Below are 16,538 nucleotides of genomic sequence, written 5' to 3'. Positions count from 1 at the left end.
CTCACATTGGCTAATCCCTATTTTCTGACTGACTACTCAGTGCTTTGCTACATAAGCCAGGATATAGCCATTTACACACAGAGCATCACCTGTGAATCGGGAGAGATAACCATTCACACACCAATGTAATGTTTAAACTGAGGTAGAAGGGGTTCAAACCAATAATAATTCAAGAAGTGGATGATGGTTCTGCCTCCTCAGCCACAGCCGCTGTCCTAATGACCAAACTCCCACTACTAATGATAATACCAATGATAAGGGGTGGCAGTGGCTCAGTGGTAAAGTAGGCGGTAGAGCGGGTCATCCCGTTCCCGCCCCAACAAAAACAAAACCCGGAGGTGAGCTGACAGTGGGAGGCGTCAGCTCACCTCCAGAGCACTGCCGAGCAAGGTGCCTTGAGCAAGGTGCCGTCCCCTTTACAAATTGCTCATTTGAGGCGCACCAAGAAGGAGCTGCCTGCCACTCTACCTCCTTTGCATGCCTACAGAACCCCTTGTGTGTGGTGTGTGTATTACAGGGGCCTGTACACACTAATATGCATGCATGTGATTTTATTTTGATTTCCTAACAAAAAAACTAGAGTGTGCGTTCTTAATTTCCCTTCGGGGATTATAACAGTGTATTAAATTAAATTAAATTAAATTAAAGAATATGGAACTACTATAAAAATTACTAATATGCTTTGGCAAGCATGGTTTTAAATTGTACCTTAACAAGTAAAAATAAACAAATGAACTGTTATAAGATGCAATTTTAGCACTTCTATATAATGCATATGTGAATTCTGTCCATTGGTCTTTGAGAATACTTTGAGAATACTTAGAAAGCCCCTCTCCCCAAGTCAAGCTGTTATGTAATTCTATAATTTTTGACCTGCATTTTGTCTACAGGACCTGCTGAGCATTGTGCAGCAGCAGAGAACAGACATGGACTCAGCCAGAGATGTGTTGACTTCCCTGAGCAGGTCTCATCCATCACAGGAGCTGTCACGCCTCTCCTCTGACCTCACCTCCATTGCCAAGCGAACCGAGGCTGTTGCTCAATGCTGCACCAAGACCAGAGGCATCCTCCAGGATGGGCTGCAGCTCCACTTCAATAGTAAGACACGTTGATGTAAAATTTTTGTGATGTTCAATTTGGTCTGAAGTCTCCGTTTAACTTATTTGTTATAGAGCTTTGTCTCTCTCGGCCTCCATCAATTGCATCAAGTCATTAATGTAACAGTAATGGAAATCAGGTAGTCCTTCCCTTTTAATGAGAAATAAACATTTTAATAGTACTTTAAAACCTTATAATCATCCAATCAAACAAAGCACAACTACATGATGCTATGTTATTTGTTCATGTTAGTGGTGCAGCAGATTTAGTGTTTATTATCCTACATTGTCCCCTAGAGCACACTCAATCCACGTGCTAGAACACACACTCCACCGACACATACACTCCCTGGTACACCAGTGCACTCTCACTGCTCAGACACACACCTGTGCCTCTGAGAGTAATGTCACATCTGCTCTCGAGGGAGTCGTTTGGAGCTTGTTGGCACGGCAACCTAGTGCTGTGCAGTGCAGACACACCCACGCTTCCCATCTGGCTAAACATAACGCCTCTTCTCTCTACTTCTGAGGGTCCTTCCCTCTTAAATATTCTTCATCTTTATTTAACCACACATCGGTTTACCTCAACTTGTCATTAGAAATTTAATGTGTTCTGAGAGTATCCATTCTTTCTATGTTTTTTTTTTCTAACAGAGCACGTCCACAGCTTCCATTCCTGGATGGCAGACCTGAAGTTGAATCTGAAAGAATGTTCTGACCAATCAGGAGATGTTGCTGCACTTGAAACCAGATTGCAAGGACTAAAGGTACTGTTATGTATCACACTGTTAAGTAATGCAGGCATTAGAACAGTGTTGTGATCCTGAAGAGTATTACTAATATTTATGCTTCTTCTATGTTCTTATGCTCCTTTTTATGTTATGTGTATTTGTGTAATTATGTATCGTCTTTTAGTCTGCGTCAGCTACTGTATCCATCCATCCATCCATCCATCCATCCATCCATCCATCCATCCATCCATCCATCCATCCATCCATCCATCCATCTATCTATCTATCTATCTATCTATCTATCTATCTATCTATCTATCTATCTATCTATCTATCTATCTATCTATCTATCTATCTATCTATCTATCTATCTATCTATCTATCTATCTATCTATCTACTTATCTATCTAAATGATTTTATAGTAAACAAAGTCAGTGGATCAAAGCTAATAATGAGTAAATTATAGTAACTATTTACAGTTAATTGATTTATAGTATGAATTAATTAGCATTAATAGTAATTGATTAATTTATTTAGAGAAATGTGTTTAATCAATTATTTCATATATTTCCATATTTTGTTATGCACTGTAAATCATTTAAGCTTTAATTACATTAAAATCATCTGAGCTCGTGTTCTGCAATAAGGCTGTAATGTCTGTACTGTAACTCCAACTAGATAAGTTACCTCCTCTTCTTCTTCTTTTCCTTTCGGCTTTTCCCTTCAGGAGTCGCCACAGCGAATCAATTGCGTCCATCTAACACTGTCCTTTGCCTCCTCTTCACTCACACCAAATACTTTCATGTCCTCCCTCATTACATCCATAAACCTCCTCTTTGGTCTTCCTCTAGGCCTCCTGCCTGGCAGTTCAAAACTCTAAAATTAATTAATCTTTTTCCACTCAGACTGAAAATTTTCCTCTGAGTGTTTGAAGAGTTTACAGAAAGGATTCCTATAGAGGGTATCCTTCATGTTTGAGAGTAAAACCACTTTTGTGTAAAGATAAACACAAGTCTAACTTAAGGTAGAGAAGTTTAAAGTGGAATTTAAGGCCCTATTAGAGGCTGGTTTTAAGAGCCTAAATTAACTACAACAACACACCTCCTTGTACCATTGTGTGTCGGGATGCTTTCTGTGTGTTCTGTGAGTAGCAGTAAAAAGCACTTTTAGCCCATGATCAGATTTTCCCTAAAGGATTATTTTGAAGCCATGTTCTTTTTTCTGGTTGAGTTGTTCCACTGGATACGCTCCAAACCTTTGGTCAGTCATTTAAACATATCGGCAGATTTATTTGAAAAATCCCCTTTCAGGATGAACTAGTCATTAAGTCTAAGTCAGAACGCTTTGACTGTCAAATTATTACTACTCCTACATTCCAGGTTATAGTTGAGCAAACGCCAGCAGGAGAGGCCCATCTCTCCCAGGTTTGTGAGGAAGCTGAGAGGCTGCGACTCCACCTGCCAAATACTGGAGCAGCGCAGGTCCAGGAGAATCTCTCTTGCTGTCAGAAAGAGTGGAGGAACTACCTGGACAGCTGTTCTGAGAGCCAGCAAGATCTGGAGGAGACCATTGACCTTCTGAAACAGTAAGCCGTAAGGTGTGCATGCAAGGGAATCTGAGTTAAATTAAAATATGCTTAATCTCTCCTCCTGCATCCCCCCTCTAACCCAGCTTTAACGGATCTGTGGAGGGTGTAAAGGAAAAGCTGAAGCAGATGGATCTCAGGCTCAATGCTGAATGTGCTCCTGAGACAGACAGCCAGCAGAAAGCTTCAGATGTCACAGAAGAGCTGGACAGGATGGAAACCCTTCATAAGGACATACTTGAACAAAGGTGTGTATGAATACAGTAATCCCTCGTTACTCGCAGTTAATGCGTTCCAAGACCACCCGCAAAAAATTTCATCCCGCGATATAACGACAATCTATTTATTTTAATATTTACAGTAATTTAAACATTTATGAACCCTCCCATAGTGATATTAAACGACCTTATATGTGTATTACTTTGTCCCAAACTCTTGTAGACTGTTTAAAACATTTTTACATTAAAGAAAAGTGTTTCTTTAATACATGCAGCACACACGCGGATGCTGTCAGCCAATAGAATGCGCTTACAGTATCACGTGACCACCGACTAAAAAAAAAAATCCGCGATGTAGTGAAGCCGTGTATCTTGAAGCGAGAATAAGCGAGGGATTACTGTATATGGGTATGTGAAGCATTGTCTCAGAGATTTCATAGTGTGAGATTTTAATGTATTATAAACATTAGCATTTTATTGTTTCTTTAAAGCGAATCTATTGAAAGTCTGTGCAAAGAGGCCCAGCTTCTGTCTGAAGCAGTACGGGGGTCAGGAGGCGAGGTCACAGTGACAGCCCAGCTCCAGATGGAGCACCAGACTCTGTTAAAGCGAGTCAGGGAGAAGCTGCGACATTGCCAGGAGAGCCAGGCCTTTGGAGAGTCCCTCCAAGGAGTTTGGGCCTGGCTCGAGGAGATCCAGGAGAGACTGGGTACTGTAGACAGCACTATGGGAACCAAAGAGCAGCTTGAGCAGAGACTGGAGACTGTGCAAGTGAGTGGGAAATTTTACGTGCTATATTTCTTTTTATGTACATAATAAAATATTCAATGTTTAGAATATTTATAAAATTAAGAGTAAGCAAAGGTAAGTTGAGATTTTTACAGGCTTTGCTTTTGTAGTGAACACTAGAGGGTGATGTCAGCTCGAGAAAGTATTCATATAAATTCTGACCCAGCTAACACAGCTAACGCTGACCTTCCATTGTTTGCTCAGGACATCCTGCTTTTGAAGGGGGAGGGTGAAGTCAAGCTAAATATGGTCATGGGTAAGGGTGAGCTCGCCCTACGAGGCTATGGCGCCACCGGACAGGAAGTGGTCCACTCTCAGCTACAGGAAGTGGAGGACGCCTGGGCCACGCTGCTTGTAACTGCCATGAGCTGCCACAGGTAGAACACTCACTTTGTTCAAAAAATATTATGGGATGTTTTTCATTGGACAAATCATTTTTAACAAATTGCTGTATTTAATATTTTGATATCTCAGCACACTGAATGGTTAACTCAATCAGTTGCACAACACCGGTTTGAAATGGGTCAAATACAGGAGCTGGGTCAAATTCAGGAGCTGTTTGACTGGAGATGTTTCAGTACTACTTAGTACTCATTTTTGGATGCCATGAAGACATGGAGGTCTAGTGTCCGGCCCGACTTAGTCCTCACCTGTGACTTAAAAACCATTAATACTTTTTAAATCTAATAAGTGGTTCTGCCTTCAGTTAATACAGGTAGTCCTCAACCCACGAACAAAATTGGTTCTTATAGGTTGATGGTAAACTTAAATGTTTGTACGTTGCATAGAAAGAATACAGAACTTGTTGCTGGTTGTAGGATATTAATTTTGTTGAATTTATCCACCGCACATCAAAAGAAGGTCTGTGATGTCCAACTGGTCCGTGGTGCAAAAAAAATACTGGAGGAGTACTGGTTAAGGAGGAACGACAGGAAGGAAGGAGTTATTGTTGGTCAGAGTTGCCATAACAGAGATCCTTGCATTTCTTTACCACTAGTATTATTTGCCTTATGCTTTTTGCTGGTACCAGTACCACTAGCCTTTGTTTTTTCAACCAAGATAAACAGTAAAGTTTCCAAGGGGGTACAAAGCCTGAAGCTCTAGATGCTCACAGAGACACGTACAAGAACAGGATGTAGGAAACAGGTGTTGGAGATGCGCGAACACAGTAGCGCTGGTCGATGGGGGTTGTGGCAGAAAGGGGCACTATAGTAGTTGGATATCAGTGTTCTGATTTGCGTGCATCCTCGCGTATTTGACGCACATTTTTTGACGGGAAAGCATAATTGTCAGACAGTGTTCCTGGGACACAAGCTTTAAATGCACTTCACATTCAACAAAAATATTCACAATTTTTTTAATTTGTCCACTTAAATTTTGAACCCGGAAATCGCCATCATGTTTTTATCTCACGCGAGCTTCTTGTCACAAGACTCACACGTGTGATTCTGCCTTAATAAAATCGACCAAGTGGCAGCATGAGAGCAAGTGAGAGCAAGGAGTTAGTTAGACCCTCCAGAGCAAGCATAAGCATCCTGTTGGGTTAGCCTATCTGTTAAAGGGCTTTGATATGTGTGCTGATGCGATTAAGCGCTATACAAATAAAGGTTGATTGATTGATGGCGGCACGGTGGCGCAGTGGTTAGCGCTGCCGCCTCACAATACGGTGGAACCGGGTTCGAGTCCCGCTCTGTGCGGAGTTCGCACGCTCTCCCTGTGTCTCCGTGGGTTCTCTCCGGGTTCTCCAGCTTCCTCCCACCTCCAAAAGCATGCACTTCAGGTCGATTGGCTGGTCCCAAATTGACCGTAGGAATGAATGAGTGTGTGTGTGAGTAATTGTTTGTTTCTATGTGGCTCCGCGGTACACCGGAGTGTCCCCCGCCTCACGCCCTGAGACTGCCGGGATAGGCACCGGCTCCCCTGCGACCTGCGTTAGCGGATTAAGCGGGTTGGAAGATGAATGAATGAATGATTGATTGATCACCATGCCACCGAAAAAGATGCAAAAGTTGGAAAAAAAGCAAGTGACAATGAATAAAAAAACAGGGTTTTTTTTATGACTACCAATGACTAACTAATATATAATTTTGCGCTTTTTTTTCTTTTTACTTCAACAGTTATGTTATTAATAAAAACATTAAAATAAAAGTTTGTTTAGTTTTTATATTGTACTATTGGCAAAACTCAATCCGTGCATATGCTTCTACTGTATATTCTGTTATTACTTTCGGGATGCACAAACGCCATGTTAAGATGCACACATTTTTCTTGAAGCGCATCCTAGGAGTTAACTACTTTCTGGAGGTGACATGAACTCTGGGATATGGTGGCACATATCTTTGGGACTACATGCATTCTGTTTTTTTTATTGCAAACAGGCTACAGTGAACTATCTTTTCTTCTTTTCTTCATCTAACCATTATGGATATTTGCTTTTTAAATTGCCATAAAAAGCATCACCTCTCAATCTGGTAAAGGTGACTCAGCTGACTCCCCTACCCCTTCTTCGTAACAGGTTCTTGTCACTGTGATAGATTGACATATCCGGTCATTAATTACCATTAGGTTAAACATCTAATGAGAAGCATTTGTCCCATTTGGTAACTCTGATTGATGTGTACGATTCAGTCTGTTTTTTAATGTGTTTGAGGGCATGCATCATTTGGTGTGTGCGTGCGTGCGTGCGTGCGTGCGTGCGTGCGTGTGTGTGTGTGTGTGTGTGTGTGTGTGTGTGTGTGTGTGTGTGTGTGTGTGTGTGTGTGGTGTGTGCGTGTTTAATTGACCGGTCATCGCCTCTCCTAAATAAATTTATCTCATTAGGGATGAAATGGTGAATGGCAGAGTGGGTCACACATGGAGTGTATTTGCATTTTATGGAAAGCAGGATAACAGGAGGAAGGGTGTGTGTGTGTGTGTGTGTGTGTGTGTGTGTGTGTGTGTGTGTGTGTGTGTGTGTGTGTGTGTGTGTGTGTGTGTGTGGATATTGGCATTATTTGAACATCCAAGGGTACCAGATGGCAAGGAATATTGTTTTTGTGTGTGTCTGCATTCATGTATACTTGAACTACCCGATAAAAATTCGTAACGGTTGTAAACCAGTTTTACTAACTGATATTTAATAACCAATTAAAATGTAATAGTTTTCTCTTGAGTTTATATGTACAGGTTTAACCAGCCAAGATAATCCAATTTAAATTAACTGAATTACCAAATGATTTTTAACAAGTCATTAACTTATTAAGTAGAAACCTGTTTTGCTTTTTACTAAAATTTCTCTTAACTGAACATAAATTTCTACATATTTACACACCCTTGATTTGGTAAATGTAGTAAACTCAGTCTGGTGGAACAGTATTGAAGTATAAATCCCATCTATAAATCTGCTGTCTTCCAGTCGTTTAGAGTGGACCGTCTCACAGTGGGGAGGGTACCTGGACACCGCCGCTCAGCTAAGGTGCTGGATGGAGGCTGTAGAGCGGGAGGTGTGTGCCCCCCTCGTCCCTCAGCCGGGGCCCCGAGAAAAGGCTGCCCATCTGGATAGACTACGAACCCTCCTGACTGATCTGGAAGACCACCAGGTGGCGCTGTGCAGTCTGGAAGAAAAAGCCAGAGAGCTGTTCAAGAAGACAGGTGATGGCAGCTTCAGCCACGGAGCACGCACCCGACTTCAGGAGCAGTTTGATGAGCTCACAGCCCTGGTGGAGGTACAGTGTGTACGGAAGCTAAGCATTTCAAAAAGGAAAGTAACTGAGAGTAAATAATTGTTTATGCCTTTAGGAGCGAGTGCGTCTGGCACAGTCCGTTGTGTTGGAACACCAAGAGTACCTGGAGGCTGTCAGGGAGCTCACTGATTGGCTGCTGACTGCTGGAGAAGAGCTACAGCACTGGTCTGATGCATCAGGAGACTCTGCCGCCATCAAAAAGAAGCTGTCAGAAGTGAGGGTAAGCAAAAGCGTCAACGTACAAAACAAACTCTGCTTTTGTTCTCTTTTCATGCAGTTCTGTCAAGATTTGACAACTGGACAAATCCTTTAGAAAAAAACCCCCGATTTGTACAATGAAAGATAATAGTGGGCCACTTGTGACAGGTGACAGGCCTATTATGCTGAGTGAAGGGTATAGGTGTACCATTACTTGATTTCATTGACATTATTGTCATAATAAACATTTTGCATTAGAAAAATCTGAAATTTATTTAAAAAACCAAATGTGCTTCTGCACACTCGAGCCTTTTCAAGCCTTTCAGTTAGCCTCACTAGCTTTTATTTTCACACAATTATCAACAGTTTTTTTCCACTGTAATTTTAATGTGGTTTTGGGATCAGAGTTAATATACTACATAAATACATACAGCATGATTTTGAATCAGGTACTATTAGATGTTTGTTGAAGAAAGGTAATGTGTGCATTTTCAGTTGCTAAGACAACTGACATGAATCTGTTTTATCTTTATGGACTCCTGCTGCGAAGAAGGACAAACTATGCACTGTGAAAACTGGGATTGGTTTGTTTTACATATCTTCCTAAAATACCTCCATCTCTGCTGGCTGATTTTACCAGCAGTGAGTTGGTCTAGTATGCACGAGAGGCTTTTTTCCCTGTTTTGCAATCCACACAGAGAAGAAATTAATGAACAGTTTTTGATTGGGTTTGGATTCTCACTGACAGATTATGGAACAGGATCTCAGTTAATTTGTTGTACACACATGCTGGTGGTACCATTTTACATACCTGTTCATAGTCTAAAATCATAAAATCATCAGATGCCGTTTTCCTTTGTATTCCCTGCATCAGCTCGCTGCTATCACATCACAGTCAAGTGTTTACTTTTTCCTTCAAGTGCTTTTCACACAGAAGGAGAGAAAAAGGTGGAGAGGGATGGAGATGGAGGCAGACAAATCAGTAACAGAGAGTACTGTTAGTAAAGGAAAATGCTGGACATCAGGAAAAATGCTGCACAATCAAAATAAGAGGAAGAGAGACAGAGAGAAAGAAACTGATGGAGCAGAAAACATCAAACCAACAAAAGCTTAAAATAGAATCAAATGCACTCCTGTAGGTTGCAGCATTCGTGGCCAGTTTCCGTAGCAACTTTGTCTCCTGCCCGCCCCCTCATACGTATGTTCAGGAGCGTGTGGAGTGTCAGCTACTGGAGGGCCGGGAGCGCCTCAGCCGCGTCCGTCGGAGCACGTTGTCCGCCGCAGAGCACACGGCAGCAGGTGGCTGTGAGGCCATGGACCGACAGCTGGGGGCGCTATCTCAGGCCCTGGAGCAGTGGGAGGGAGCTGCCCTGAGGGCCAGAGACGGCCTGGAGGGGGCCCTGGCCACCACTGTGGCCGCAGAGGAGGAATACGAGCGGCTTACCACCCGGTTGGAGGACGATTTGAAGGAGATGGACGAACAGCTGAGGAGGTGGAGCCAGGAGCTGTTCAACGCTGAGGGGCGGGGCAATAGCGAGGACGCAGTGGAGGGGTGGCAGTTGGCTAAGGTACATTAAACTAAATGATTGACTGTTGTTAATGCTCAAGAATAGTTCACAATAGTTGATTAACAAAAATAACAAAAGAAGAAATTAGTTTTAATCAGATGAGATTTGGGTTTATGGACTGATGCGTTCAAGCTGAGGGCATCTGCTGCTCAGCACCAAGTCATTGTCAGAGAAGTCGATTACGGTACTATGGTTTAATGGAAAGTATGCACACACACACACACACACACACACACACACACACACACACACACACACACACACACACACACACACACACACACACACACACACACACACACACATTCCTTCATTCAGCTCTCTCCGTCAGTAATTATCCATTTTATTTGTAAATCCTAAAAACAGATTAGTTTTTAAATCAGCTTTACTGTGATGACGAAGCAGCTCCAATCCCATCACTTCCTCTTGTTTCCTCTACATTCAGTTCTCCCCCCTAGGCCCCCGCCTCCCCCACCCCCCTCCTTTTGTTTGTGTTTAGATTTCCCACTATCTTCCCAAACACTCCCCCTGTCCAACCCTTCCACTTTCTCCTTTCTGGGTTCTGACGGTTTGAACCGAAGAACTCGATGCTGTCTGTCGCTCCTGATATCTCAGCTGCAGGGGTCGCTTCTGTGAGGCTCCTGCTCCTTACCTCCCCTGCTGCTATATTTCTAATCTCTGCAGGATGTTTACAGGATGACAGTTTCTCTGTATTGTTAGAGGCTTGCCAGTAACCCCTTACACTCCTCCCTGGGCTACTTCAGCCATGCCTTTCTCCAGCTTTTCTCAATTTGGGGCTGTCAAGGAGCAGAGGAGGAGTCTTTCCCTCCTCCGCTCCTCTCTCTCCTCCTCCAGCCTGTTTCCTGTATCGAGCCTCGTCTTCGTCACGCGCTCGTTTGTGCGCGTTTGAGCCAGTCCTGCATCTGTGAGGGCTGACGTCTGAATTCCACAGGGATAGAGAGAGAGAGGGAGAGGGAGGGACGAAATATGTGAGAGAGGGATTGAGCGCGATGAGTAGGGAGGAGGAGAGAAGAGCAAAGAGAAAGTAGTAGAACGTTGGAGGAGGGAAGGAGAAGAGGAGCAACGGGTCCACAAGAACAGGGAGGGAGGGAGGGAGGTTTGTTTATTAGTAATACGTCAGAGAGAGAGAGAGAGCGTAGTGAAGTGGTGGAGAGGGAGCTGGTACATTTTTCATGGGACAGGATTTCATGAGTCGAGAATGTGAAGCATGTTAACGGAGAGCAGGAGAACGGGATCCACAGCTCCTTCCTGACACTTCATGAAGAACAGACATGCTATTGTACAAGCAACACTGTGAGTATGTGTGTTAGTGTGTGTGTGTGTCCCTGTGTGTGTGTGTGTGTTAGTGTATGTGTGTGTGTGCATGTCTGACTTGGTGAGAAGAGCAGAATGGACCAATCCAGGGTGTGAACAAGAGTGCGATAGTACGCTATCGAAGGGTGTCATGCTGATCAGTAGGGTGCTTGTCTTGTTTGACACCCAGCTTACACACATCTACTAACACACACACACACACACACACACACACACACACACACAAGTACAGACACAGACACACACACATACTCTTGACCTAGCTGGTGTTTCATGTCGTTCAGGATATTTTGGAGGGCTTGCAGAGCGCCGAGCCGATGGCTGAGAGGTTGAAAGGCCAGTTGAATGAACTGGTGCTGTACTCAAGAGACCTGGGCTCACAACCAGACCGCGTCACCACGGTGATCAAACAGCACAACAGGTGAGACCAGTCACTGTACCTTAACAAACACTTCTGTGCATATTGTCATTAAGTGGCTAAGACAGAGGGATAACTTTTTTATGGGCGTTAATTGATTGATGTTATTTTACCGTGTTGTATAAATATAATAAATACGTAAACATTTTTTTACTCATGTAATTGGTGTCGTGAAATTAATAACACTAGAGGATAGATGATTTGTATAAAATAAGATAAAATTTATTGATCCTAAACTGAGAAATTTACATAACAAGGAAATGATGTTATATGTATTTACTCAATTGTCTAACTGAATATTTTGTCATAATATTCAAGTAGAGAGTTAAATATTTTAACAAATCTTTTGTTGAGCATCTTGCATGCAAACAATTTGAAACACGCACCAAACAGGTCGCATTTAAAGCACTCATTCGTTCCATAACACAGCGAATTTGGAGTTCTCCCTCCAAAACAGCCCCCATATTTCTGAACTGTGTGTGTGTGTGTGTGTGTGTGTGTGTGTGTGTGTGTGTGTGTGTGTGTGTGTGTGTGTGTGTGTGTGTGTGTGTGTGTGTGTGTGTGTGTGTGTGCGTGCGTGCGTGCGTGCGTGCGTGTGAACACGTCTAAGTCAGGTTAAGGTGAAGAATGACATCACTAGTCGTCGCTACGTGACGTGACAGTCTCCATCTCCGCTTGCATTTGTTTTTTGTGTTTCCACAGTTTAATTTCATGACTGGCTGAGAGTGATTCGACTGAAATCACAAACATTAGGATGGATTTTTTTCCATGCTGATACGTTGTATTCCTCCGTCTATTTACTGAGCTCTAATTACCTTCATTTCAGCCCACAATTAAGCGTGTGCTCATTTCACACTTGTTTGTGAAGATGTCGTGCAATGCCTTTCTAAATAAACAACTCTTTGTACAGAGAATGCACACACACACACACACACACACACACACACACACACACACACACACACACACACACACACACACACATAGGCATACATATTCAATGTGTACACACAAGCACAGACTTTCACAGTTATCAGAATTATCGACAGCATTTTCACAAATGCAAAACGCAGATTTTGCAGGGATGTGTGAAAGTGCTGTGAGTAACATTTGGCTGTTTGATGACCACAGGTAGGTTGGCTTGTTCCACATCCTTTAGCAGGTAATTGATTTGTGGTTGCTCATAGGCAGTTTTTGAGACCACCTTTCCTCAATCACTTGGCCTTTTTATTCTGCGATGGGCTTGGCCTGTGTCCGCTTTCCACTTGCCCAGCATTAAGCCATGCTGAAACAAGAGCAAGGAGAGCAATGGAGAGAAAATATGAAAGGAAGAGGAAGGCAGTTTTCCCCCATCCTCCTCATAGAACAGGCTGGATTTTGTCTGTGACAGCAGAAAAAAGTGTTTCTTCTGCACTCATTTTATCCCAACTGTGTTAACCTTCCACGCCCTTATCACATCATTAAAACTCAAGGGTATTACGGGCATGTTTGTATGCATGCATATATATGTGTGCGTGTGTGTCAATGTGTGTGTGTGTGTGTGTGTGTGTGTGTGTGTGTGTGTGTGTGTGTGTGTGTGTGTGTGTGTGTGTGTGTATGTGTGTGATTATGCCTTGTTTTTTCATGCCTCTCTTGACAGCTTAAACAGCTGTGCACCTTGTTTCCCTGCTGTCATCCACCACTTTGTCCACTCTCACCTCTTTCACCTTCACCCACTGTTTGATGTTTTAGTCATTTTTAAACTTAATCTACATTCAATTTTATAAACAGTTTGATTTTATGGTCTTAAATGCAAATGTTCTTATAATTAAGGTTTTATTTTTATCTCAAGTCCACCTAAATTAAGTTTTACTGTATACTTATGTATTCATGAGGTGCATGAGTTGTGTTGGTAGCAAACAAGCATTGTCCTATATTTTAATAATTTAGTTGAGCAGAGTTGTTAAAGATTATTAAGGTCCATCAGAAATTTAGTTCTTGTTTGCCAGCTTTTCCATAATATTTCCTTTACCTACACCATCCTGAAGTCGCCATGAATGTTTACCAAAGAACGTAGGAATGAAGGATACTGACTGTGACACCTGACTTCATGTTGTTGCACATGATCTCACTTTCATTCCTTTTGTCAAAAATAGCTCTTTATGGAATGGATTTCAAATATATATTCCACTTTGATTGAAAGGTGTGATATAGACTGTCTTACAAAGCTGGTTAGATTGTGTGTTCATACTATCTGAGATATCTTCAACAATGTTAGATAATAGGAAAAGTTTGATTCAAGCTAAGGGCGAAATACATTTCATACCTGTTCGACTTCTGGCAGAGAATTAGAAGGTAAGGACTGAACTTAATGCAAATAAAACCTGAATCAGTCTGATCAGATAGATTTGAACGGATAATGGCTGAATGAGGACAAATATTCCCAGGATGAAATGCTTCTTCATCTTGTGTTTTGCTTCTATTTTTGCCCCTAGTAACAGAAACTGGATACTGTTATCAGTTGCTATACTACATGACTCTGTCCACAACAGAAAAAAAAAAATCAATATGTCAATTTAATATATCGCCATTCTTCATCGTAACCACTCATATGTATGTCTGCCATGTCTTCTCCATCTTCATATCTCAGTGAACTCTTGTCCCCCTCATATGCTCCCACTCAACCCCACATTTCAGACCCTGTGACCATCCCCCAGTCTCTCTGTTTGCCCTCAATGCTCATTCCTTCCACTTCACCCACTTTGTCATGTCTCCACCTGCCTGTTTCTCATCCTTCCTTCACAGTTGTGTGGAGACAGTGCTGTACATGCATCCTCTTTATTGATGAGATCATAGGCAGTAGACGGTAAACAGTACAGTTCCATCTTTCTTTGTTCTTCTCTCAAGATGCTCTATATATTAAAATCTTTGTCTTTCTCCCAGCCTCAGCTTACGCGCATCCAGGGAATGTCAAACTAAGGAGCGCTTGCTGGAGCAGAGATTTCGAGCAGCCCTGAGAGACTTCCAGCAGTGGTTGGTCAACGCTAAGATCAGCACCTCAAAGTGTTTTGACGTGCCTCAGAGCATCAGCGAAGCTTCCACCGCTCTGCAGAGGATCCAAGTAAGAGATCCATTTGTCAGCTCACATTTACCATAACTGATATCTGTCAGGTTATAAAAACATCATTGGCACACTCATTGGTCATGGTGAAGTTGTTATAATATTGAAACGACACGTGTCTTTATTGCTTTATGAAATAAGGAGTGAATCACCTCCTATGCACTGGAGAGATGGACCAGACACAGCAAATACACAGATTGAATTATATTTTGTTTTATTACTCAGGAATGGATAAGAATAGAATTGCTATTTATTTGAATGTCACTGAATATTACTTCCATCCACCCTCCGGAAAAAGACCTAAATTTTTAATAATTTAGTTTTGTTGCAGGAGACATAATAATACTCATTTATGCTCTCATGCAAGAGGCTCACCACCCAGCATGACCATATATAGCCTTACACTATTGGCTGTTAACACAAAAGCTGCCACTGGAGCTATTAGAGGTAGTTGTGGATGATATTGAAGATGAGGGTAATTTATTTACTTCTATAAAACAGCCACGCTATGAATTATGCAGCCGGAAATGTTATCATCAACCCTCTCATCATGAGTCTTTGTGTGTTGTGTGTCTTTGTGTGTTCAGGCTGTCACTCTGAATCACCATAAGGTTGTTACACTCAAAAACCACAGTCGGTAATTACAAATTACTGCTGCTACATAATGCTTTCTCAGAGCAGTTTTCTGTCACAAAGAAAACTGAAACCCATCTCATAATAAAGAATCAATTGATGTTTCCATGGGTGACTCCTCCAGCGGAGTCCAGTACTGATATGCTGACTGTTGAGTGTCCCCTGGTGAGTTTGTTGCAGAGGCAGGACCCACCAGAAGCCTGATAAGTTAAAAGTGGGCTCAGAGTCCAGAGGGATGGGAGAAGGCTCCACAACGGGCTCTCTGTGCCGTTTTCTTCAAAATATCTGAGCGTCTCTGTTTTTGAGAATTCGCTGCGTCTCCTTCTGTGAATCTGGCAGGAGTAACGTTCTGGCAGCCTTTCCAGAGAACCCCAGGGCACTGGCCAAGAGTCAGGCGCTCGTCGGTTGACGTCGACCTCCACGCATCCCTGCACCAGACAGTTAATTACCTCTCAGACACATGAGCGTGTGTACCATTAGATTATTATTAAGGAATTAGCATGGCAATTTTAATACTGTATTATAGGTTTTTTCCAGGGTGGCTAGTGCATGTGGAAGTGGAGTTATTTAATTAAACAAAGCTGGAATTCAGAAGTGGTAATACTTGAAGGTGGAATTTTTCTATCTGAAACAGGGGACGTGGTGTTTAGGAGTTTTACAGAGGATGAATAGATTGTCATATACAGTATACAGCACTAAAGGCTGGAGGAAGAGTTGGTTATGTATTATTTATTATTGACTTGATGAGGAATGTGGAACAATGTTTCCACATGGCTGACCTCCAGGAGGGGCAGTGTGGGAGGGGCAGGGGCATCCACGGTGTCACGCTTAATTGGTGGGATATGGTTACACTGACAGGAGAAAGTGGGAGTAAGTGTGAAAAAAAACAATGAATGAATGAACAGAAGAAACAGGAGGGAGAAGAGAAAGAGAGGCAGACGCTATGTTGAGTGTGTGATGTGTGGATTTACTGTGCTGTGTGTGTGTGTGTGTGTGTGTGTGTGTGTGTGTGTGTGTGTGTGTGTGTGTGTGTGTGTGTGTGTGTGTGTGTGTGTGTGTGTGTGTGTGTGTGTGTGTGTAGGAAACTGTTGTATGTCTAAGTGATGTGCTGACTGCACAGATGGTGGAGTGGTTCCTGCTGCG

At 42.5% G+C, this 16,538-nt stretch overlaps 1 protein-coding gene across 1 annotated transcript in view; it reads left to right on the top strand.

The window, feature by feature from the left end:
* syne1a (spectrin repeat containing, nuclear envelope 1a) overlaps window positions 1–16,538 on the top strand; it is a 125,260-nt gene that overhangs the window by 44,515 nt on the left and 64,207 nt on the right. Inside the window, 11 exon segments of the mRNA XM_068343403.1 lie at window positions 891–1,098; window positions 1,752–1,864; window positions 3,209–3,414; window positions 3,501–3,662; window positions 4,124–4,403; window positions 4,626–4,798; window positions 7,816–8,125; window positions 8,199–8,363; window positions 9,550–9,909; window positions 11,529–11,665; window positions 14,585–14,762. Of these exon segments, the coding sequence (XP_068199504.1) occupies window positions 891–1,098; window positions 1,752–1,864; window positions 3,209–3,414; window positions 3,501–3,662; window positions 4,124–4,403; window positions 4,626–4,798; window positions 7,816–8,125; window positions 8,199–8,363; window positions 9,550–9,909; window positions 11,529–11,665; window positions 14,585–14,762 (2,292 nt within the window).

Source organism: Antennarius striatus, chromosome 19 (assembly GCF_040054535.1).
Source record: "Antennarius striatus isolate MH-2024 chromosome 19, ASM4005453v1, whole genome shotgun sequence".
Classification (NCBI taxonomy): Eukaryota; Metazoa; Chordata; class Actinopteri; order Lophiiformes; family Antennariidae; genus Antennarius; species Antennarius striatus.
Note: the sequence above shows the minus strand (reverse complement) of the source record. Positions and strands in the feature narration are given on the sequence as shown.